This window comes from Pelobates fuscus, chromosome 6 (assembly GCF_036172605.1).
Source record: "Pelobates fuscus isolate aPelFus1 chromosome 6, aPelFus1.pri, whole genome shotgun sequence".
Classification (NCBI taxonomy): Eukaryota; Metazoa; Chordata; class Amphibia; order Anura; family Pelobatidae; genus Pelobates; species Pelobates fuscus.
The window spans coordinates 277757065-277779864 of record NC_086322.1 but is presented as its reverse complement, the minus strand read 5'-3'; the positions used below and the strand labels follow the sequence as shown (position 1 = coordinate 277779864).

General features: G+C 42.9%; 1 protein-coding gene across 1 annotated transcript; it reads left to right on the top strand.

Annotated features, from left to right (window-relative positions):
* The first annotated feature begins 12928 nt into the window (after positions 1 to 12928).
* LOC134565843 (keratin, type I cytoskeletal 42-like) lies at positions 12929 to 21685 on the top strand. The gene is made up of 8 exons (XM_063425511.1): positions 12929 to 13128; positions 15224 to 15306; positions 17488 to 17644; positions 18066 to 18227; positions 18355 to 18480; positions 19264 to 19484; positions 20491 to 20516; positions 21054 to 21685. The coding sequence occupies exons 1-8, from the start codon at positions 12958 to 12960 to the stop codon at positions 21077 to 21079; spliced, it is 972 nt and encodes a 323-aa protein (XP_063281581.1). The 5' UTR covers positions 12929 to 12957; the 3' UTR covers positions 21080 to 21685.
* Positions 21686 to 22800: the final 1115 nt, after the last annotated feature.

Sequence of the window (22800 nt, the reverse complement as noted above, 5' to 3'; positions counted from 1 at the left end):
CCTCGGAATAGGATGTATCAAAGGTAGCCAAGTATAAGAAGAATATTGCAGGGAGGGAGGGGGGAGAATATTGCAGGGAGGGGGGGATTGCAGGGAGGGAGGGGGGAAGAATATTGCAGGGAGGGAGGGGGGTATTACAGGGAGGGGGGATTGCAGGGAGGGGGAATATTGCAGGGAGGGGGGGAGATTGCAGGGAGGGAGGGGGGAAGAATATTGCAGGGAGGGAGGGGGGGAGATTGCAGGGAGGGAGGGGGGAGAATATTGCAGGGAAGGAGGGGGAGAATATTGCAGGGAGGGGGAGATTACAGGGAGGGGGGAATATTGCAGGGGGGAGAATATTGCAGGGAGGGAGGGGGAAGATTACTGGGAGGGAGGGGGAGAATATTGCAGGGAGGGAGGGGGGGATATTGCTGGGAGGGGGAGATTACAGGGAGGGGGGAGAATATTGCAGGGAGGGAGGGTGGAGAATATTGCAGGGAGGGAGGGGGAAGATTATAGGGAGGGAGGGGGGAGAATATTGCATAGAGGGAGGGGGGAGATTACAGGGAGGGAGAGGGGGAAATATTAAAGGGAGGGAGAGGGGGGAAGATTACAGGGAGGGAGGGGGGAGGGAGTAAAATTACAGGGAGGGAGGGGGAGAAGATTACAGGGAAGGAGGGGGGAGTGAAGAAAATTACAGGGAGGGAGGAGGGGAGAAGATTACAGGGAGGGAGGGGTGGGAGAAGATTACAGGGAGAGAGGGGGAAGTGAAGAAAATTACACCGAGGGAGGTGGGGAGAAGATTACAGGGAGGGAGGGGGAGTGGAGAAGATTGGAGGGAGAAGAAGAGAAGATTGCAGGGAATGAGGGGGGAGTGGAGAAGATTGGGGGGGAGAAGAAGAGAAGATTACAGGGGGGGGGAAGAAGAGAAGATTACCGGGAGGGGGGGAGAAGAGAAGATTAGGGGGGAGGAGAAGAGATTACAGGGAGGTAAGGGGGGAGAAGAAAAGAAAATTACTGGGAGGGAGGGGAGAAGATTACAGGGAGGGGGGAGAAGAAGTGAAGATTACAGGGGGGAGAAGAAGAGATTACAGGGACGGGGGAGAAGAAGAGGAGAACACTGGGAGGGGGGAGAAGTGGAGAACATAGGGAGGGGGGAATAAGAGGAGAACACAGAGGAGAAGAAGAGGAGAACATGGGGGGAGATGAGAACACAGGGATGGGGGGTTGAGGAGAATGTGGGGGAGGGAGAGACCACTAAAGGAGGGAGGGGGTGGTGGAGAGAGCACTAGGGGAGGGGGGTGAGGAGAGACCGCTAAGGAAGGGGGGGGAGTGGAGGATATACCACTAGGGGAGGGTGGGGGTAGAGGAGAGACCACTAATGGAAAGGGGGGGGGCAGAGGAGAGCAGAGACCACTAAAGGGGAGACGAGAGATCACTAATGGAAAGTCGGGGAGAAAAGGAGACCACTAAGGGAGGTGGGGGGGAGAGGAGAGACCACTAAGGGGCAGGGGAGATCTCTAAGGGATGGAAGGGAGAGCTCTATAGGACAGGGGGCAGGACAGGGAGCTCTTTCACACTACGCACACACACACACACACACACACACAATGCATCCCTTTACACACAGAAACACAACATGCTTCCCTTACACACAGAGAAACACACAATGCATCCATTACACACACACACACACACACACACACACACACACAATGCAACCCTTACACATAAAGACAATGCATCCTTTGCACATATACACAGAAACACACAATGCATCCCACACACATGCAAACACACACTGCTTCTCTTACACAGACACAAAACACAATGCATCTCTTACACACACTCAACGAACCCATTAAAGACACACACACTGCATCCCTTACATACACAGAAACACACTTTGCATCCCTTATGCATACAAACACAGATTCACACAATGCATCCCTTACACACAACAAGAAACACACAATACATCCCTTATACACAAACACACACTGCTTTCTATCCCTTACACAAAAACACACTGCTTCCACTACACACAAACACACTGCATCAACTACACAAACTGGTATCCCTATACACTACATTCCATAAGCACACACATTAGATTCTCTACAGTAACACATAACACATCCCCTACACACTCCACTCCCATGAGCGAACTCATGGGTGGAACATGTAGGTGGACTTATGGGTGGGCCTTATGGGCATACTTACCGTCAGGCCCTGGTGCCCAGACCTTGAGCTATGTAAGGGGCCCAAAAAAATGGAGCTGCTTCCTGTTCTCCCAGAACATTGAATTTTGTGACCACAGTTACAAACAGCCTCCAGAGATCCTGTTCTACACCAGACCAGTGGAGCCATACTGCAGCCAGAGCCCATCACCATCCTCATCTGATTGTAAGTAGGCAATCTAGTATATTATTAGTGATACTAATCTCTAATTTACCTCACATTAAAGGGACGCTATAGTCCCCAGAACCATTGCAGCTTAGTAAAGTTGTTCTGGTGTCTATAGTTTGTCCCTGCAGGCTTTTTAATGTAAACACACACTGTGTGCAGCACTGGCGTTAGTTCATATGGCAGATCATATGGATGGGGCATTGCGATGTCACTGTGGGGTGGGGGGTAGGTGAGAGGGGGGCGGGCGGAAAATCTTTATTTTGCCTAGGGCGGCAAAAATCCTTGCACCGGTCCTGCGTATATGAGAGAATTAAAAGATGCATGAGGTTTAATAGAGTGCGAATGCTGGAAAGGGAAAATGAACCCTCGGAATAGGATGTATCAAAGGTAGCCAAGTATAATTTAAACATATATGTGACCTAGTTAGGTCTCCTATTAAACTGACAGAGTATTGAGAACCTAGCCGAGAGCTTGCTTACAAAATAAAAAAAACTGTTAGTCATGACAGAAACAGGGGGAGATTGCAGGGAGGGAGGGGGGAAGAATATTGCAGGGAGGGAGGGGGGGAAGATTACCGGGAGGGGGGAGAATATTGCAGGGAGGGAGGGGGGGGAGAATATTGCAGGGAGGGGGTGGGGGGGGAGATTGCCTGGAGGGAGGGGGGAAGAATATTGCAGGGAGGGAGGGTGGAGAATATTGCAGGGAGGGAGGGGGAATATTGCAGGGAGGGGGGGAGATTACAGGGAGGGGGGAGAATATTGCAGGGAGGGAGGGGGTGGAGATTACAGAGAATTAAAAGATGCATGAGGTTTAATAGAGTGTGAATGCTGGAAAGGGAAAATGAACCCTCTGAGTAGGATGTATCAAAGGTAGCCAAGTATAATTTAAACAGATATGTGACCTAGTTAGGTGGCCTATTAAACTGACAGAAACGGGGCGGGGGGGATTGCAGGGAGGGAGGGGGGAAGAATATTGCAGGGAGGGAGGGGGAAGATTACAGGGAGGGGGATTACAGGTAGGGGGGGAGAATATTGCAGGGAGGGAGGGGGGAGAATTTTGCATGAAGGGGGGGGGGGGAGATTGCCAGGAGGGGGGGAGAATATTGCAGGGGGGGATTGCAGGGAGGAAGGGGGGAGGAATATTGTAGGGAGGGAGGGGGGAAGATTACAGGGAGGGGGGATTACAGCGATGGGGAGAATATTGCAGGGAGGGGGGGAGATTGCAGGGAGGGAGGGGGGAAGAATATTGTAGGGAGGGAGGGGGGAAGATTACAGGGAGCGGGGATTACAGGGAGGGGGGGAATATTGCAGGGAGGGGGGGGAGATTGCAGGGAGGGAGGGGGGAAGAATATTGCAGGGAGGGGGGGAGATTACAGGGCTTCTTTGTGAGGTTCACATTGGATACTGTGCCTACTTGCCCAGTGCCACCACTCATATCTGTTTTAACAATAGGTTAAGCTTTACATTTAAAATAAATATTTTTTTTCACTGTAATAGAAGAGCAGTTGCCTGCCTGCCAGCTTCTGTGTGAGGTTCACATTGGATACTGTGCCCACTTGCCCAGTGCCACCACTCATATCTGTTTTAACAATTGGTTAAGCTTTACATTTAAAATAAAAAATTTTTTTCACTGTAATAGAAGAGCAGTTGCCTGCCTGCCAGCTTCTGTGTGAGGTTTACATTGGATACTGTGCCCACTTGCCCAGTGCCACCACTCATATCTGTTTTAACAATTGGTTAAGCTTTAGATTTAAAATAAATCATTTGTTTTCACTGTAATAGAAGAGCAGTTGCCTGCCTGCCAGCTTCTGTGTCAGGTTGGATGCCTTGTCCATTTGCACAGTCTGTGCCACCACTCATATCTGTTTTAACAATTGGTTAAGCTTTAGATTTTAAATAAATAATTTTTTTCACTGTAATAGAAGAGCAGTTGCCTGCCTGCCAGCTTCTGTGTGAGGTTCACATTGGATACTGTGCCTACTTGCCCAGTGCCACCACTCATATCTGTTTTAACAATAGCTTAAGCTTTAGATTTTAAAGAAATCATTTTTTTTCACTGTAATAGAAGATCAGTTAGTTGCCTGCAAGCGTCTGGGTGTCAGGCCTACTTCAGCGTGTGCTCTGTAGACCTGTTCCAGCGTGCTTTGACAGTTGCCAATCATATTTGGTGTCTCTTTAGCGTGCTTTTACAAAGAAAAAAGGTTTCTAGTGTAAGCTAATAGCAGCCAGTCAGTGTCCTTCAAGCGGCTCTGTCAGTCCTTCCTTCAGCGTGTGCTCTGCAGAACTGTTCCAGTGCACATTGCCAATCATATCTGGTGTCTCTATAGCGTGCTTTTAAAACCAAAATTTGTTTTTCACTGTTATAGATTGAATAGCAGTTACTTGTCTTCAAGCGGGTGTGTCAGGCCTACAGTGTGTGCTCTGCAGAACTGTTACAGTTCACATTGCCAATCAAATCTGGTCTCACAGTAGCTTGCACGCATAGTACCACTAATCCCCAAAAAAATGACAGGCAGAGGCAGGCCACCCCGCAGGGGCCATCGTGGTCATGGTGCTGTGATTCCCTTTTGCCCTAGAATAATGCCCAGTTTTCAGAAGCCACGTACCCTGAACTTGAAAAGTTCTGAGGACATAGTTGACTGGCTAACACAGGACACCCAATCTTGTACAGCCTCCGCTCGGAACCTTGACGCACCATCCTCCTCCAGCTTAGCTTCAGGCACCTCTCAAGATACCACTCACCCGCCTGCCGCCACCACCAAAACTAGCACCACAGCCGCTTTACTTGGTATGTCAGAGGAGTTATTCACACACCCGTTTGAAGAAATGAGTGATGCGCAACCATTATTGCTAGAGGATGTAGATAACAGGGATATGTCTCAGGCAGGAAGCATTAAACACATGGAGGTACGGTGTGATGATGATGATGTTGTACCCGCTGCTGCTTCCTTTTCTGAGTTGTCAGATACAAGCGAAGCGGTTGATGATGACGATGCGTCCATGGATGTCACGTGGGTGCCCGCTCGGCAAGAAGAAGAACAGGGTGAAAGTTCAGAAGGGGAGACAGAGAGGAGGAGGAGACGAGTTGGAAGCAGGGGGGGGTCGTCGCAAGGAGCTAGTGGCACAGTCAGACAGCATGCATCGGCACCCGGGGTCAGCCCGACAGCACGCCAATCAACGCATGCTGTGTCCACCACCAGAATGCCGACATTGCAGAGCTCAGCAGTGTGGCATTTTTTTTGTGTGTCTGCCTCTGACAACAGCGATGCCATTTGCAACCTGTGCCAAAGGAAACTGAGTCGTGGGAGGTCCAACACCCACCTAGGTACAACTGCTTTGCGTAGGCACATGATCTCACATCACAAACGCCTATGGGATCAACACATGAGTACAAGCAGCACGCCTACTCTAAGCCGCCATCCTCCTCCTGGTCCAGCATCTTCAGCCACGTCAACCACTGCTGTCCTTCTTGCCCCCTCTCAACCATCCGCCACTCCGTCTCCCGCCTTGAGCAGTTCCCGCTCATCTGCCCACAGTCCTGTGTTTCTGTCAAGGACATGTTTGAGCGTAAGAAGCCAATGTCACCAAGTCACCCCCTTGCCCAGCGTCTGACAGCTGGCTTGTCCGAACTATTAGCCCGCCAGCTTTTACCATACAATCTGGTTGAGTCTGAGGCGTTCAAAAAATTTGTAGCTATTGGGACACCGCAGTGGAAGGTACCCGGCCGGAATTTCTTTTCACAAAAGGCAATCCCCAACTTGTACTCGATTGTGCAAAAGGAAGTCATGGCATGTCTGGCACACAGTGTTGGGGCAAGGGTCCATCTGACCACTGATACCTGGTCTGCAAAGCATGGTCAGGGCAGGTATATCACCTACACTGCGCATTGGGTAAACCTGCTGATGGCTGACAAGCAAGGAATGCGTGGCATTGCAGAGGAGTTGGTGACACCGCCACGAATTGCAGGCAGTCCTGCTGCCACCTCCTCTACTCCTCCTACTCCATCCTCTTCCATAACCTCCTCGGCTGAGTCCTCTTGTGCCGCTGCTTCTTGCTCCACATCAACGGCACCCCCCCAGCTCCCCAGGTACTATTCCACATCCCGGATACGGCAGTGTCACGCCGTCTTGGGTTTGACTTGCTTGAAAGCAGAGAGTCACACCGGACAAGCACTCCTGTCCGCCCTGAACGCACAGGTGGAAAAGTGGCTGACTCCGCAGCAACTGGATATCGGCAAAGTGGTGTGTGACAACGGAAAAAATTTGATAGCGGCATTGAAGTTGGGCAAGTTGGCACATGTGCCGTGCATGGCACATGTGTGTAATCTGATCGTACAACGCTTTGTGCATAAGTACACAGGCTTACAGGACGTCCTGAAGCAGGCCAGGAAGGTGTGTGGCCATTTCAGGCATTCCTACACGGCCATGGCTCACTTTGCCGATATCCAGCGGCGAAACAACATGCCAGTGAGGCGCTTGATTTGCGACAGCCCTACACGTTGGAATTCAACACTCCTAATGTTCGACCGCCTGCTCCAACAAGAAAAAGCTGTTAATGAATATTTGTATGACCGGGGTGCTAGGACAGCCTCTGGGGAGCTGGGAATTTTTTTGCCACGTTACTGGACGCTCATGTGCAATGCCTGTAGGCTCAAGCGTCCTTTTTTTTTTTCAACGTATATTAAAATTTTTAGTATACAAATGTAAAAACATATCCCATGCTTTACCCATTTTACAGTACAACTGTACACATGCAACAGAAAAGAAATCACTGAAATTCAACAACACAAAGCTTACATGGGCTTTGAGGTGTTTGCCAAAATGCATGGATTTGCAGCCCATATATAACAGTGGCTATAATTAACCTATGTAAACTTGTCACATCTGGCACACTTATACATTACTAAACACAGAATAGTAGTGAACTAAAAAACAAATTACAAATTTCTGGTATTTGAAGAATATATTCAAATCATTTGTTTTCTGCCTACATTTTGTCATTCAGTTTTCAATTCAGTACAAATAGATGTTCAGTGAATAAACAGCTTAATATGGGGTTGTTGCTTGCTAAAAACAGACAGTTATGCTTTCTTCAGAAAACAATTATTGAACATTTGAAACTCCCATAGAAAGTATGGCTTTCAACTTACTGAGACAAATTAAAATTTCAGCTTTGATGTTCAGCACATTACATGTATTTTTTTCAATATTTCGCTAAAACATAACAGTTAAAAAAAACCAAAAAAACGTAAATATAACAAAACTACAACATTTATGCAAAAGGTTGAGGTCCTGCAGTAAAATGTTGATCAGATAAGAAGTTAGGTGGTATTATTTGTGAAAGCGGGTAAGAGAAGAGATTGGCTGGGTCAATGGACAACGGCATGAGTGCATGAGTAGGGGGCAACATACCATGCCAGCCAGGGTAGGCTGCTTCTGGATACAATGGAAAAGATGGATATGGGAGACCTGCTGGAACAGTATTTGGCACATGGAGAGGTGGCATAATATTAGCACCCTGACTCTCTCCTATAATTACAGAGAATTCTCCTGGGAACTGAAGGCCATTGCTCAAATTTTGGAGCATATTCATGGTTTCTTGGTAATTACCCATTGGCTTAAGTCAGCATCACCTGGGGGGTTTATCAGCCCTTTGCATATAAGGCAGTCCTGATCTAAAAGGTGGCTCTTGTGTTGGGATGTTGTGTCCCTTTTCTCTGAGATGCAATCCTGCTGAGAATCCTGAGGCTGCCACACAGAATCAGACAGATCCTCTAGGGTCAAGTTCTGATCGGGCACGGTATCAATTTCAATTAACCCCTTGTGTGTCAGCTTTGTCATCTGAATCTGGTATGGCTGTCTTTCCTCTTTCTCGATTAGTTCCAGTGCATGTTTTCTCTTTTGAATTCTCCAGTTGGCCAGCTCCTGTGCAGCCATTTACGTTGCACTCATTAGAACCACTAATAACACTGTGGGGTGATTTATGGCCCCCACCCACCGCGCAGGGGTTGGGGAGGACAGTAGCTCCCCCCAGTGTGTATCATGGGCTTTGAGGACAGGTGTCAAGCCATACCTGCCAAGTGACCCTATGTAGGGGTAACAGTCCCTATTCTGCTCTGTGTCAGTGTGTATCATGGTCTCTGTGGACGGGGAACAGTCTCTATTCTGCTCTGTGTCAGTGTGTATCATGGACTCTGTGGACAGGGAACAGTCCCTATTCTGCTCTGTGTCAGTGTGTATCAGGGGTTTTGAGGACAGGTGTCAATCCATATCTGCCAAGTGACCCTATGTAGGAGGAACAGTCCCTATTCTGCTCTGTGTCAGTGTGTATCAGGGGCTTTGAGGACAGGTGTCAATCCATACCTGCCAAGTGACCCTATGTAGGGGTAACAGTCCCTATTCTGCTCTGTGTCAGTGTGTATCATGGTCTCTGTGGACGGGGAACAGTCTCTATTCTGCTCTGTGTCAGTGTGTATCATGGACTCTGTGGACAGGGAACAGTCCCTATTCTGCTCTGTGTCAGTGTGTATCAGGGGTTTTGAGGACAGGTGTCAATCCATATCTGCCAAGTGACCCTATGTAGGGGGGGCAGTCTCTATTCTGCTCTGTGTCAGTGTGTATCATGGTCTCTGTGGACGGTGAACAGTCTCTATTCTGCTCTGTGTCAGTGTGTATCATGGTCTCTGTGGACGGTGAACAGTCTCTATTCTGCTCTGTGTCAGTGTGTATCATGGTCTCTGTGGACAGGGAACAGTCTCTATTCTGCTCTGTGTCAGTGTGTATCAGGGGTTTTGAGGACAGGTGTCAATCCATATCTGCCAAGTGACCCTATGTAGGGGGAACAGTCCCTATTCTGCTCTGTGTCAGTGTGTATCATGGTCTCTGTGGACGGTGAACAGTCTCTATTCTGCTCTGTGTCAGTGTGTATCATGGTCTCTGTGGACAGGGAACAGTCTCTATTCTGCTCTGTGTCAGTGTGTATCAGGGGTTTTGAGGACAGGTGTCAATCCATATCTGCCAAGTGACCCTATGTAGGGGGAACAGTCCCTATTCTGCTCTGTGTCAGTGTGTATCAGGAGTTTTGAGGACAGGTGTCAATCCATATCTGCCAAGTGACCCTATGTAGGGGGAACAGTCCCTATTCTGCTCTGTGTCAGTGTGTATCATGGTCTCTGTGGATGGTGAACAGTCTCTATTCTGCACTGTGTCAGTGTGTATCATGGTCTCTGTGGACAGGGAACAGTCCCTATTCTGCTCTCTGTCAGTGTGTATCAGGGATCATTACAATAGGTGTCAATCCATATCTGCCAAGTGACCCTATGTAGGGGGAACAGTCTCTATTCTGCTCTGTGTCAGTGTGTATCAGGGATCATTAGGATAGGTGTCAATCCATATCTGCCAAGTGACCCTATGTAGGAGGAACAGTCCCTATTCTGCTCTGTGTCAGTGTGTATCAGGGGCTTTGAGGACAGGTGTCAATCCATACCTGCCAAGTGACCCTATGTAGGGGGGACAGTCTCTATTCTGCTCTGTGTCAGTGTGTATCATGGTCTCTGTGGACGGTGAACAGTCTCTATTCTGCTCTGTGTCAGTGTGTATCATGGTCTCTGTGGACAGGGAACAGTCTCTATTCTGCTCTGTGTCAGTGTGTATCAGGGGTTTTGAGGACAGGTGTCAATCCATATCTGCCAAGTGACCCTATGTAGGGGTAACAGTCTCTATTCTGCTCTGTGTCAGTGTGTATCATGGTCTCTGAGGACGGGGAACAGTCTCTATTCTGCTCTGTGTCAGTGTGTATCAGGGCTGGGCTTTGAGGACAGGTGTCAATGTTAGGTGATTTCTGCCCTTTATGGATTAAAAGCAGACTCTGCATCAACTGTGCAATTTTCCATGGGAGTTTTGCCATGGATCCCCCTCCGGCATGCCACAGTCCAGGTGTTAGTCCCCTTGAAACAACTTTTCCATCACTTTTGTGGCCAGAAAGAGTCCCTGTTGTTTTTAAAATTCGCCTGCCCATTGAAGTCAATGGCGGTTCGCATGGTTCGCGCGGTTCGCCGGTTCGCGAACATTTGCGGAAGTTCGCGTTCGCCGTTCGCGAACCGAAAATTTCGGGTTCGCGACAACACTAATAATGGCACATACACGTAGTTTAGCCGGAAACCTGCATAGAATTACATGTTTACCAGTAGCCAACACTGCATACTCTTTTATGCCCTGATATACCACCTACTGTTTTATCTATAGCACGACATCACTACTTAGATCAGCAGTTACCGTATAGCATGTATACCTATCAATTACGCATAGTCAAGCAGACCCAGATCAACGTTTACACCTTAAAGTGAGGACACTCTACGTAAATATTAAGCTACTGTTCTTCATCGATTGTTATCCATCTGTAATATCTAACCAAAAAAGAAGTGCTTTGTCTATCTACTACCCAATGTAACAAATGTTTTGAAACCTACGTATGGAATGCTGTTGGGGTACCATATGTAAGCATAAAGATTTATAAAGCTTTGTACGAACTTACTGAAAGCCGCCGAAAAATATTTGAACGGATGATTACGTGAACGAGAAAACAAATAAAGATGTGAATACAAAAAGGGAGCCTATCCCTGCGTTTTTAGGCTTGAACGTAGGAATAATCGATTATTATTCCCTACATGAACTTACGTGTGCGTGCTGGGTCTCGTGTCTGGAAGGCGGGTGGATGCCCACAGGTGAAACAGAGTGTTAGGCCAGAGGTCAGAGCAGAGGGACGCTGGAGTTGAAGTTTTGGCGGAAGTGCTGGTTGCTATGGTAACAGGTCAACCAGCGAGATCGACATAGGTGAGTAGGAGCCATGCGTTTAAATATGCAAATAACTCCTCCCACAAATTCAGGCCTAATGGCCTTCCTATATGTTAACTTTAAAAAAAAAATTTCAGGCAGTAGGGGGACTGCTTGAGAGTTCAGGCAGTCCCTCTGCAGACAGACCTGCGTACAGCCATTCCGGCCATGTGATCGCAAGGACCCCACGATCACATTGCCCAAGAAGGCTGGATCAGATGGAGGGGGACTGCCTGGGCTCACAGGCAGTCCCCAGGATCGCGACCATAGAGGATTGCGGGGAACTAGTAAGTAGAACGAATCGCGAAAGGAAAAAAAGGAGTACAGTCCATTTTGGTTTTGGAAAAATTTAAACTCATTAAAACTCCCAAATAGGAAAATAAAAGTTAAAGGGATACCCTATGCACCAAAACAGCTCTAGCTTAATGACGTGGTTTTTATCTATAGATCATGCCCCTGCAGTTTAACTGCTCAGTACACTATTATTTACGAGTTAAATCACTTTGTTTGTACAGCCTAAGACAGATGTATTTCCGTGTCATGTGTTAGATTGTCAATGATACATTGTCACTATTTTCCAACCATCGTAAGTGTTTACCACCACTACTTACTTTCCTTGACCATACTTCTTGAATAGTTTTCCAAAATAAGTCTATTTTGTTGTTCAGCCCTTTATGACCCTTGTGTAAACCTGGCAATATGTTTTCATTATTAGTTGTTTGTCTATGTTTTCTATGAACCATGTACATGGACCACTCTAAGAGACCAACATTTAACAGTCCAAATTGCATTTATGGTGTATTTTGCTGCATGAATCACTGCTTCTCTGTGACAAGTCTAGTATATCCATGTGTTCCTCGTGAAAAAAAACAAATATATATATTTTTGTATTCATTTGGCTGTCAACTTTCAAGTTCCTTATTCTTGTGCTTCAAGTGAAGAACTATTTAATTCAGCCACTTTTTATTTGTTTTATTGTTGTTGTCCATCTGTCACTATCTCAACAAATATTTAATCCCTTTGATCAGTTAATTCAAATCTGTGTCTGGCATAGTCTGCGTGCAGCGGATATCAACTATGTTGCTCCAAGAGCCAAACTACAAAAGCTCGGTATGACCTTTACAAGGTGTGATGATCTATACCTTTGATGTACATTTATAAAATAAATTAGTATATTAATAATTGTATTCACCACCTGTAAGCGTTCTCATTAATCCACAAATTATTTATACCTGAATCACATTTAAGGCAGATACAAAACATTGCATAAAAGAAGGTGATGCCCATAAAATACCCATAAAAGTAACCTTATTCTAGCTAACTTGCTTCATATATAAGAAGGTTGAAGTCAAAGAGACACTTGCAGTTTACTTTCTTAAGAAGAAACATTTCCAATTCTTTGTATAACTCAATCAGAGATCAACATGAAGCATCAAGGCAGCTACTCTTCTTCTGGATCCCTCATGGTAGGCCACAGCTCTAGAGGCCATTGTTCCTCTGGTAGCATCTCTTCACTTCATCATGGAAGCTCCAATACACTTCACCATAAGAGCTTCAGCTGCTCTAATACTGGTGGTTCCTATAAATCATCCAGCCACCTTGGAGGAAACTCAAAACTATCTATCAGTTCATCTGCCGGTCTTGCAAATGGAGGTGGAAGTGGCCATGGTGGCCTTAAAAGTCATCTCAAGAGTTCTAACCACTCTCATAACCTACTTCGTATTAATGAGAAAGATACAATGAGGGCTCTGAATGAGCGTCTTGCCTCCTATTTAGACAAGGTCCATTCGCTGGAGCAGGAGAATGCTGAGCTGGAAAGGAAGATATGTGAATGGTATGCAAACAATGCCCCAAGCTCACTCCCTGACTCCAGTGAGTACTATAGGACTATTCAGGAGCTACAGAACCAGGTAAAACAAGACATGTATGAGTTTATCTCCAATGTGGTTAGTTGTAGAATGAGCTTACCTACAATGCATGTTTTAATGACTTAAAGTAAACTTGTCATTATAATAAAATATAGAGACCACAGTGTCTGCAAACCCTGAAAATACCACTGTAGACATGACTGTATAATAGAGATATTGAATTGTTAAATATTCTACAATATTTTATATACATTACATGAGAAAATATATTATATACACTGCATACATTTCATTCTGACTTGAACTAAACCAATATATATGCCATTAAAGATTTCTTCTAATGTGGTTATTTGTTGGGTGATCCTACTTGTAATGTATGTTTTAATGACTTACCTTCTTAATAAACGTACCATTCCGTAAAATAATTCTAGTCCTAAACGCTTGTGTAGAACTGACTGTATAATAGAGATACAGAGATGTTTAAAACTGTTTTATATACCGTATATACTCGAGTATAAGCCGACCCGAATATAAGCCGAGGCCCCTAATTTTACCCCAAAAAACTGGGAAAACTTATTGACTCGAGTATAAGACTAGGGTGGGAAATGCAGCAGCTGCTGGTAAATTTCTAAATAAAATTAGATCCTTAAAAAATTATATTAATTGAATATTTATTTAGTGTGTGTATATAATGAATGCAGTGTGTGTATGAGAATGCAGTGTGTATATGAGTGCAGTGTGTATATGAATGCAGTGTGTGTATATGAATGCAGTGTGTGTGTATGAGAATGCTGTGTGTATGAGTGCAGTGTGTGTGTATGAGAATGGTGTGTATGAGTGCAGTGTGTGTATGAGTGCAGTGTGTGTGTATGAATGCTATGTGTATGAGTGCAGTGTGTGTGTATGAGAATGCTGTGTGTATGAATGCAGTGTGTGTGTGTATCAGTGCAGTGTGTGTATGAATGCTGTGTGTATGAGTGCAGTGTGTATGAGTGCAGTGTGTGTGTATGAGAATGCTGTGTGTATGAGTGCTGTGTGTGTGTATGAATGCAGTGTGTGTGTATGAATGCAGTGTGTGTGTATGAATGCAGTGTGTGTGCATGAATGCAGTGTGTGTGCATGAATGCAGTGTGTGTGTGTATGAATGCAGTGTGTGTGTATGAATGCAGTGTGTGTGTGTTTGTGTGTGTGTGTAATGCAGAGTGTGATGCAGAGCCTTGGTGGGGGGTGGGCATTTTTATTTTTTAATTATTTTAATATTTTTTTGCTTCATTACATTTTTTTATTATTATTATTTTTTTTATTTTATTATTATTTTTTATTTTATTATTATTTTTATTTTATTATTTATTTTTTATTTATTTTTTTATTATTATTAATATATATACATTTTTTTCATCCCCCCTCCCTGCTTGCTAGCTGGCCAGGGAGGGGGGCTCTCCTTCCCTGGTGGTCCAGTGGATGGGCACTGTGTAGGAGGGGGCTGTGGGGGCTGTGGGGGCTGCAGAGAGATGTTACTTACCTTTCCTGCAGCTCCTGTCAGCTCTCTCCTCCTCCGCCGGTCCGTTCAGCACCTCGGTCAGCTCCCAGTGTAAATCTCGCGAGAGCCGCGGCTCTCGCGAGATTTACACTGTGAGCTGACAGAAGAGCTGAACGGACCGGCGGAGGAGGAGAGAGCTGACAGGAGCTGCAGGAAAGGTAAGTAACATCTCTCTGCAGCCCCCACAGCCCCCAGTCTGTATTATGGCAATGCAAATTGCCATAATACAGACAATTGACTCGAGTATAAGCCGAGTTGGGGTTTTTCAGCACAAAAAATGTGCTGAAAAACTCGGCTTATACTCGAGTATATACGGTAACTTACATAATAAAAACTGTTATATACACTATATAAATAGTATGATGTTGTTACATTCAAGAATTCAGCATTTCAAACTCTGGACACAGGGCTATAAAAATCGCATGTGGTTCAGCTTTTCTCAAATAGAAAATACAACATCAGTGTGTATAATCAACAGAACATTTTCTCCTAACTTTAGTTATAATCAAATATAGTTCACGGAGACTAAAATGTTTAAGCAAAATAAGTTATATAAATTCTTTTTAGAGATTAATTGAGAATGACTTTGCTTACCAGATTTCTTTGGCGACAATTAACAGTGGAAGGATTGTCCTACAGATAGATAGCGCTCAACATGCTTCAGATGACTTCAGAAGCAGGTAAGTCCATGAAGTTATGAGATTTAAAGAGACAAGTGAAGACTTTGCTTTATACAACTGTAGCAGCATATATATTGTAAATGTGGCTTTGTGTGGCCAAATATTAATATAAACATATATTAATCAAGTATGGTGGTTGGTATTAAATTAATAATTAAAAAAACACAATATTGGGGGCGGGGCCGGACCGCCAGGCTGAACGGACGCAAAATGGAGTAGCTCCTGAAGGAATCTCAAGTTTTGGCCTTAAAACGAGCTTACCGAACAACCGGCTGCTGAACCCCGGCATGAGAGGTCACCCTGGTCCCGAGGAGAGGCTTGCTGAGAAGTTCTAGTCCCTCGGAGGGCGATCCCTGTCGCACGATGAGGACCGCTCGGGCGGTGAGCGAGGTGGACGGCCGCTGCCCAGCTATCCTGCCCACCAGCGGTAAAGAACGAAACCCGGGGTTGGGAAGGTCCGGTTCCGTGCCCCCCCCTTTGGGCCGGCGGGGGTGATCCCGGCCCCCACCCTGTGACCCATCGGAACACCACAATGCCAGCGATCGGAGCGGAGGCAAAGAAGGCCCAGTGCACAAGTCCCCTTTAAAATGGCGGAGACCACATGGCAGGCGACTCTACTCACAGACGGGTGCACTCACCTCTCCTACAGCCACACAAACAGACCGCTGAGCGGGAACTGGCGGAGAGGGAAATAAGACCTCAGGAGCAGCGTGAATGAGGAACTGTCACGGTATAATGGCCTCCCTGCCACACGAATCTGCCCACCGCGAGGGGACCGCAATATACCTACTGACCACCCATAGCAAAGATAATTCCTGGGATCTCTTTCCAGTCCGATCTGCCCACAAAGGGACCATGAACAGAACAGCAGCCAACGAGCTTCCCGTACCAAGAACAACATCCTCGCTGCAGAAAGGCTGGCCCCCTGACAGGCAACCTCTGACCCTCGCCTGGCCGACATGGGACTCAATTGGGGTGGATATACTACAGTCTAGTCTTAAAATGCTAGGGCTACCTTAGGGTTTATTAGAGCCACTCAAGTTCTAGTCCAAGTCTAGCATAACTTGTAACCACTCTCTCAAAGCTCAGGCAGCCAAGAAAGATGAATACTCATTAATCTTCACCTAACCTACTTTAACCATGATCTCCTTTTTGTTATTCACTATTTGTATTGAGCTCACTAACTCAGCTAATGTACCTAAACTAAATGAACATGCTATGTATATGCATCCATAATTTATCCCAGTTTTATTCTTTAACCTGCCTAAATAGCATGTATTAAGCTTGTTTGTAAAACAAAAAACTAGTGCATCGTACTAACATACCCCACTGCTCTCCCTGTTATGTAATCTTGGCTTAGAAATCTGCATGTGGATTGCCTCTGGGGTACCACATGCCTGTATGTTACCCTCATATGCACTACAAAAATAAAGAATTAAAAAAAAAAAAAAAAAAAACACAATATTAAAAAAAAATCTTAAAAGCTCTAATTTCTCACAAAGAAACCTATTTTTATATTGTTACAGCAAAACATTCAGCATAGAATTGTACATAACTTCAGTTTAATGAAAATTCTCTCAAGTCAACGATGGGGTCTACTAGCACTGAAGTAACTGCTTTAGTAATGTTCTTACTAAGTTTTCGGTTGAGGAAAGTTAATGCAGTAGCTGTAAACTTTCTTATGTGTTCTATTAAGGTGTCTATTATGTTTGATTGTAAGCATTAGTTTCGTCTATTATGGTTTTAACTGTTAGAAGCCATAACTTCTTTGGTGGATTTTCTGTTGATGTCTGTGTCTTTGTTTTTATTAAATGTCCACTTTGTAAAACAGACCGAGTTACGACCATAGGTTAGAAGATAGTGCTGACCTTTATGGTAGACTATTGTCTAATTTAGGATTATCAAGGCATTATAATTTATCCATAACTATTTCTGTATATTGCTGCATTCCGTGTAATCATAGTACAATATATTGTAAATACCTTTACACAATCCTTTACTAACTGCACATAGCATTGCCGTAGTTATCATCAAGCTGCGTTTTTTTCATGTTATTCCATACAGAAAAAAATACTTTCAACCAGCGTTAAATTGAAAAGTGATAAATAATTAATTTCCATGCCTATTCTCAGAATTGATTATATAATATGGTGTGCTCTTTTATTATTTTTATCAATTTAGGTGTGAGATGGAGATAAACACAAGGAACAATGTGGATGGAGATACTGGTTCCTTGAGAAGAGTCTTACAACAAATTAACAATGAAGTGCAAACCTTATCCGGAGGAGTCCAAAGTCTCCAGCAAGAACTTTTCCAGATGAGGAATAACCATTCAGGGGTAAAATGGAAAGATGTAGATGGCTTATTATTATAATTTATTAAAACACTACTGAGAACAAAGATGCATTTGGAATAATTACAGGACTTTAAATGTCAAGTCGTAAGCTACTAGCCAGGCCTCAAAAGTTTCTTGCCACTGCAGGCTAGAGAATCCTTGGTACTTTTACCAGTGGTTACTTTGTACGATACATGGCTACATTTTTACTACAAATGTCCAGTTACATTTTTTCCATTAATTATTAAATGTGAACAGTTTTGGGGATCTCTTTCTTACATACATCGTGGGTGTTTGTTTACACATTCAAACCTAAGGGTAAAATGTTGAAAGGTTACTATGGGCTCCAATACAACTTTTCTTTATAAATTACTTTAAAATTTTCCTTTTCACGTCTTACCCTAGTCCTTTGTCTTTTTCAAAGGAAGTGGATGGTCTGCGTGCTCAGCTTGGAACCAGAGTCAACGTAGAAATGAATGCTGCTCCATCCATCGACCTGAACAGAGCTCTATCTGAGCTCAGACAAGAATATGAAAACATGATGGAGAGGAACCTCAGGGAAGTCGAGGGCATGTTCTTGGCAAGGGTAATTCTAACCATAATATCATAGAGCAACTAGCTGACAGTAAACTATAACACTAAAACTATAGACCCATACCAGATTGGTAAGAACCGTATTACTGTTTTTACATGAAATATTTTTTTTATTGCAGAGTGCAGAACTGGACCGTGAGATGTCTTTAGGAGCCGTACAATTGCAGTCAGTTAATAATGATATCATTGATTCAAAGCGGTCTTTACAGACCCTGGAGATTGAGTTGCAGAGCCAGCTGAGTATGGTATGTCAGCATGAATTAAAATATGTAAACATATTTAAAGCAAAACCATGCCTATATTCCGCACTTGCTGTTTTTATTGGTTCTAATAATGCTCTATTGACTACAAAGTCTCTTGTGTCAGTCTTTAGTTTAAGAAAGTTTACCATCATCCATTTTTGGATGTCTTCAAGACGTGCCATTAATAGCATTTATGTCTTTTTCATGACGTGCATCTTATATTAATAATAATTCTGGAGAATTGTTTTATCATAGGATATTTAACATGTCTTGCTATTTTTGGAGGTTGACTTCATACAGTTTGGTTTGATTGTGTTTTTGATGATGACCTTCTAGTGTATGCTGGATGCTTTCCCGAGAAATGTTTCCATTGCTGTGTAGAAAAAAAATATATATATATATATATATATATATATGAATGTTAACTCTCAATGTTAAGAGTTACTTAATGTATTTGCACTCAATCTCCCAATCCTTTTGGGCGAGCATTTTATTAGACTATGCAAAAATGTATCAATGTGCAGTGGTGGTACTCGTCAACCTTTACTTTCAACATTTGTTGAAAATTTATTTTGCGTTCACTGCAATACATCCAACCATTGACACACAACACAAAGAAGCAAAGCCAGCTATTTTAACTAATATCATCATGATGGAATGTGGGAATGTTTTGAACCTTTAAATCTATTAAACAATAGTACAATAATATGATGGAAAAAATAAATCCCTGAATAAGGGATCATATACCTACTTAGTTACGTAATATTGCTATGTCATCATTGGCAGAAATCAGCTCTGGAGGGCACCTTATCAGAGACGGAGGCAACGTTTGGTTCCCAACTTTCCCAGTTACAATGCCTGATTGATAACATTGAAGGTCAGCTGACACAGATCCGATCTGACCTAGAACAACAGAATCATGAATACCAAGTTCTCATGGACCAGAAGACCCATCTAGAGATGGAAATCAACACCTATAGACATCTGCTGGATGGACATGACATTCAGTGCGTATTACAATTTTTTGTCAAATTTAGTTGTTAAGTATTCAGATCAAAAAAGGAGAAGAAAAACAAAATAATGCTGGTTTAAGTGTAGTCATCATTTTACAGTCTATGATGGAAAAGTTGACAAAACCTGGCTATTGATATATCTTAATATTCATGTATAACACCAATAAATGGGGCACTTACCTACATTCCTGAGTATACTGTCACAAGTGAGCATAATAAACACTAGAATATTTTAAATGAATTAGCTTATAGAACATATCGTAAAATATAATATTAGTAACTGAGGTGGACAGTTAAATGTATATATTATTTGAATGGATGAGATAGGTGACTGAGGGAGAAAACTAAGGAGGAGATAATTATTGGTCGTAAAGAAATTACAAAATGGGGTTTCACACAAGGTATATGTGCATAGATGGGTTTTGGGGTACAAAAAATTATAAATGAGGTGGCTGAATAGATAGTTTGTTTTAATATTAGGGTTTAGAAGGAAGAAGATGTGCAACTGGGAAGAATCCCGGAAGTCGGTGGTAAGGATGTAAATAAAGCAGAGATGATGAGTGTAGTTTACATAGTAGATTAGTAAGAAGACATAGGGAAGTGCAACATACTAAATCAGAAGTGGCCAAAACAGAGATCCCCACCTGTTACATAACCACAGATCACATGTTGCTTTACTAATTGTAAGGTTGACAGTGCGTCATTGGGATTATATGTCTGCCATAGCTGGGCATCAAGTTTCTGGATGCACCTTTTTAGAGGGATTTTTTTTTTACTAGTTAAAGCGTTATTAATTAGATTATTAGTAATCCTGAATGCATATTACGAAGTATAAAGTACTAATTACCGAAGAATGTTGATGTTAAGGCAATACAATATGTGCTGCTCTATATACAATTACAGTTAATTTCACCTAAGGTAATTGCGTATTTTTGATAACAAATATAATACACACCTCTTTCATATCAGTTCTTCTAAACATCTCTAATTCTTTTCGCAGTATTTCCAATCATACCAGTTCTGGAGGTGAGTAATATACATCACAATAAAAAAAATTAAATTTGCAACAAAAATGCTTAGCTATGTATCACAATGATATTTGATATTTCCAAACCTTGCTTATTGATCCAACTGTTATACAGTATAAAGGGAATCAACACAGTGAAGGAGGAGACTATATTTAAAAGAAGACAAACTACCACAACAAGAGGACATAGTCTTAAATTAGAGGGGCAAAGGTTTAAAAATAATATCAGGAAGTATTACTTTACTGAGAGGGTAATGGATGCATGGAATAGCCTTCCAGCTGAAGTGGTAGAGGTTAACACAGTGAAGGAGTTTAAGCATGCGTGGGATAGGCATAAGGCTATCCTAGCTATAAGATAAAGCCAGGGACTAATGAAAGTATTTAGAAAATTGGGCAGACTAGATGGGCCGAATGGTTCTTATCTGCCGTCACATTCTATGTTTCTATTACTTTCTTAAGATTTAATCAACTCAAAAATAAAAGATGTAATAAAGTCTGTGTGCCAATCTAATTTTTCCACGTCTGCTCTGTTCTAGCATCCCATGACAACAAGTGCAAGTAATGGCCATGTGCTTCTCAATAAGCTCTCGATGCCTCTCTAGATAAAGAATAACATGAATTGAATCATTATGAAGTCAACTTCTCTGGAATTAGCAATCTGCATTTATTGTCTTTCTTTAATTCCCTTTCCATTCCTAAACTGATACTGATTAAATGCAAGTGAAAATCCAACACAAAATATATTAGCTATGTGTACAAGTAAAACTGATATTGTTCTGAATTATTGGACACTGTTTGTGTCATACCGTTCCTGAAAAAAATAGAACTCATCTACAGCTTGTATATCAATACAATATTTACAATGACTATATGCAGCTTTATCGAAGGATGGTGTTGAGTGGTTTGCCTAGCAAATATTAAAGGAAAGAACATTTTCATTTCCAAGTACTGAAAGCATTTTTGTAACTGTTTCAGCAAATTATAATGATAAGACAATGTGGATCTGCTGCATATTTTTTGTAAACTAGTATTCTACTGATATTGTAAAGCGCTGCGGATTACGTGGGCGCTATATAAATGCCAAAAAGAATAATGAATTAATAATGATATATTTATTGTTTGGATTTAAGTTTTGTGGGAACTTTTGGACTGTATTGTAATTACAACTTTATTGTAACTGAATATACAATTCTTTTAAAATAAATAATTTTTCTTTGTCTTCTGCAAACCCGGTGGTGTATTTGTATTTTGTATTACGAAAGCTAATGTTGGATTCTCAGCTTTTCAAATATTTTAGAATTGATTTTCCTAAATTTAGCTAGTAATATTTCTTTTCACTACTGTTTGGAGTTTAATGAATGAAAAAAAACCTAAAACCCACACCCTTAGGCAGTTTCTGAAAATATATTTACTGTGATAATAATTACAATTAAGATAGATCAACTTTAAATGTTAAGAATAGTTATAGTGTACAAAACAAACAAACCAACAACAACAAAAAACAAAACATATAAAATGTACCTCCACAACAGGCAATGTAGACTATGAATTGTGCAACGTCTTGGAAACATTGTAAAAAAGAGTTTATTGGTTTGATATTTTTGAGAACAGCTAGCATGGGCATTCACAAAAGTGAGAATTCAAAGTTAATTTAGAATTTAAAAAATCCAAAGGTAGCATCATATGGTGCATTGGCACCTTTGATGCAGGTTGGGAAACGATGAAGGGTATCTTCAAAACGTTTTGGCCCATACTAGCATCAGATAAACACCTTAAGGATGTCGTGACACTTCATCCATCTATTACGGCACGCAGAGGGAGAAATTTGAGAGACCTTTTGTTACCCAGTCATCTCCCCACTAGTGCCACCTCAGGTCACCCTAAAAACTACTTACCAGCAGGCACCTACCAATGTGGTCATTGTAGTGCATGTCCCTTTATCAACAAACATTATAAGACCTACTCCAGTAGCACCAATACGGAAATGTTTAGATCACACTCTTACTTTAATTGTTGCACCGTTGGAATAGTCTATCTACTCACCTGTTCTTGTGGCCTGATGTATGTGGGTAAGACATTTCACCTATTTAAATACAGAATCTAGGAACACGTTAATTCAATATGGAGACGTCTGGAAACCCCAATCTCCAGGCATCTACATCACCATCATGACCACTTATGGGTCTGGAACAGGTACCTCAAGCAACACGTAAAGGGGGTTGGTAAATTTAACTTCGTCAGAGAGAGGCGATCTGGATCTATAAGTCAAAAACCCTTTCTCCA

Coding starts and splice junctions, on each gene's coding strand:
- LOC134565843 (XM_063425511.1), top strand. CDS start 12,958: ATGAGGGCTCTGAATGAGCGTCTTGCCTCCTATTTAGACAAGGTCCAT. Junction 18,228..18,354: donor AGGGCATGTTCTTGGCAAGG/GTAATTCTAACC, acceptor TTTTTATTGCAG/AGTGCAGAACTGGACCGTGA. Junction 18,481..19,263: donor TGCAGAGCCAGCTGAGTATG/GTATGTCAGCAT, acceptor CATCATTGGCAG/AAATCAGCTCTGGAGGGCAC.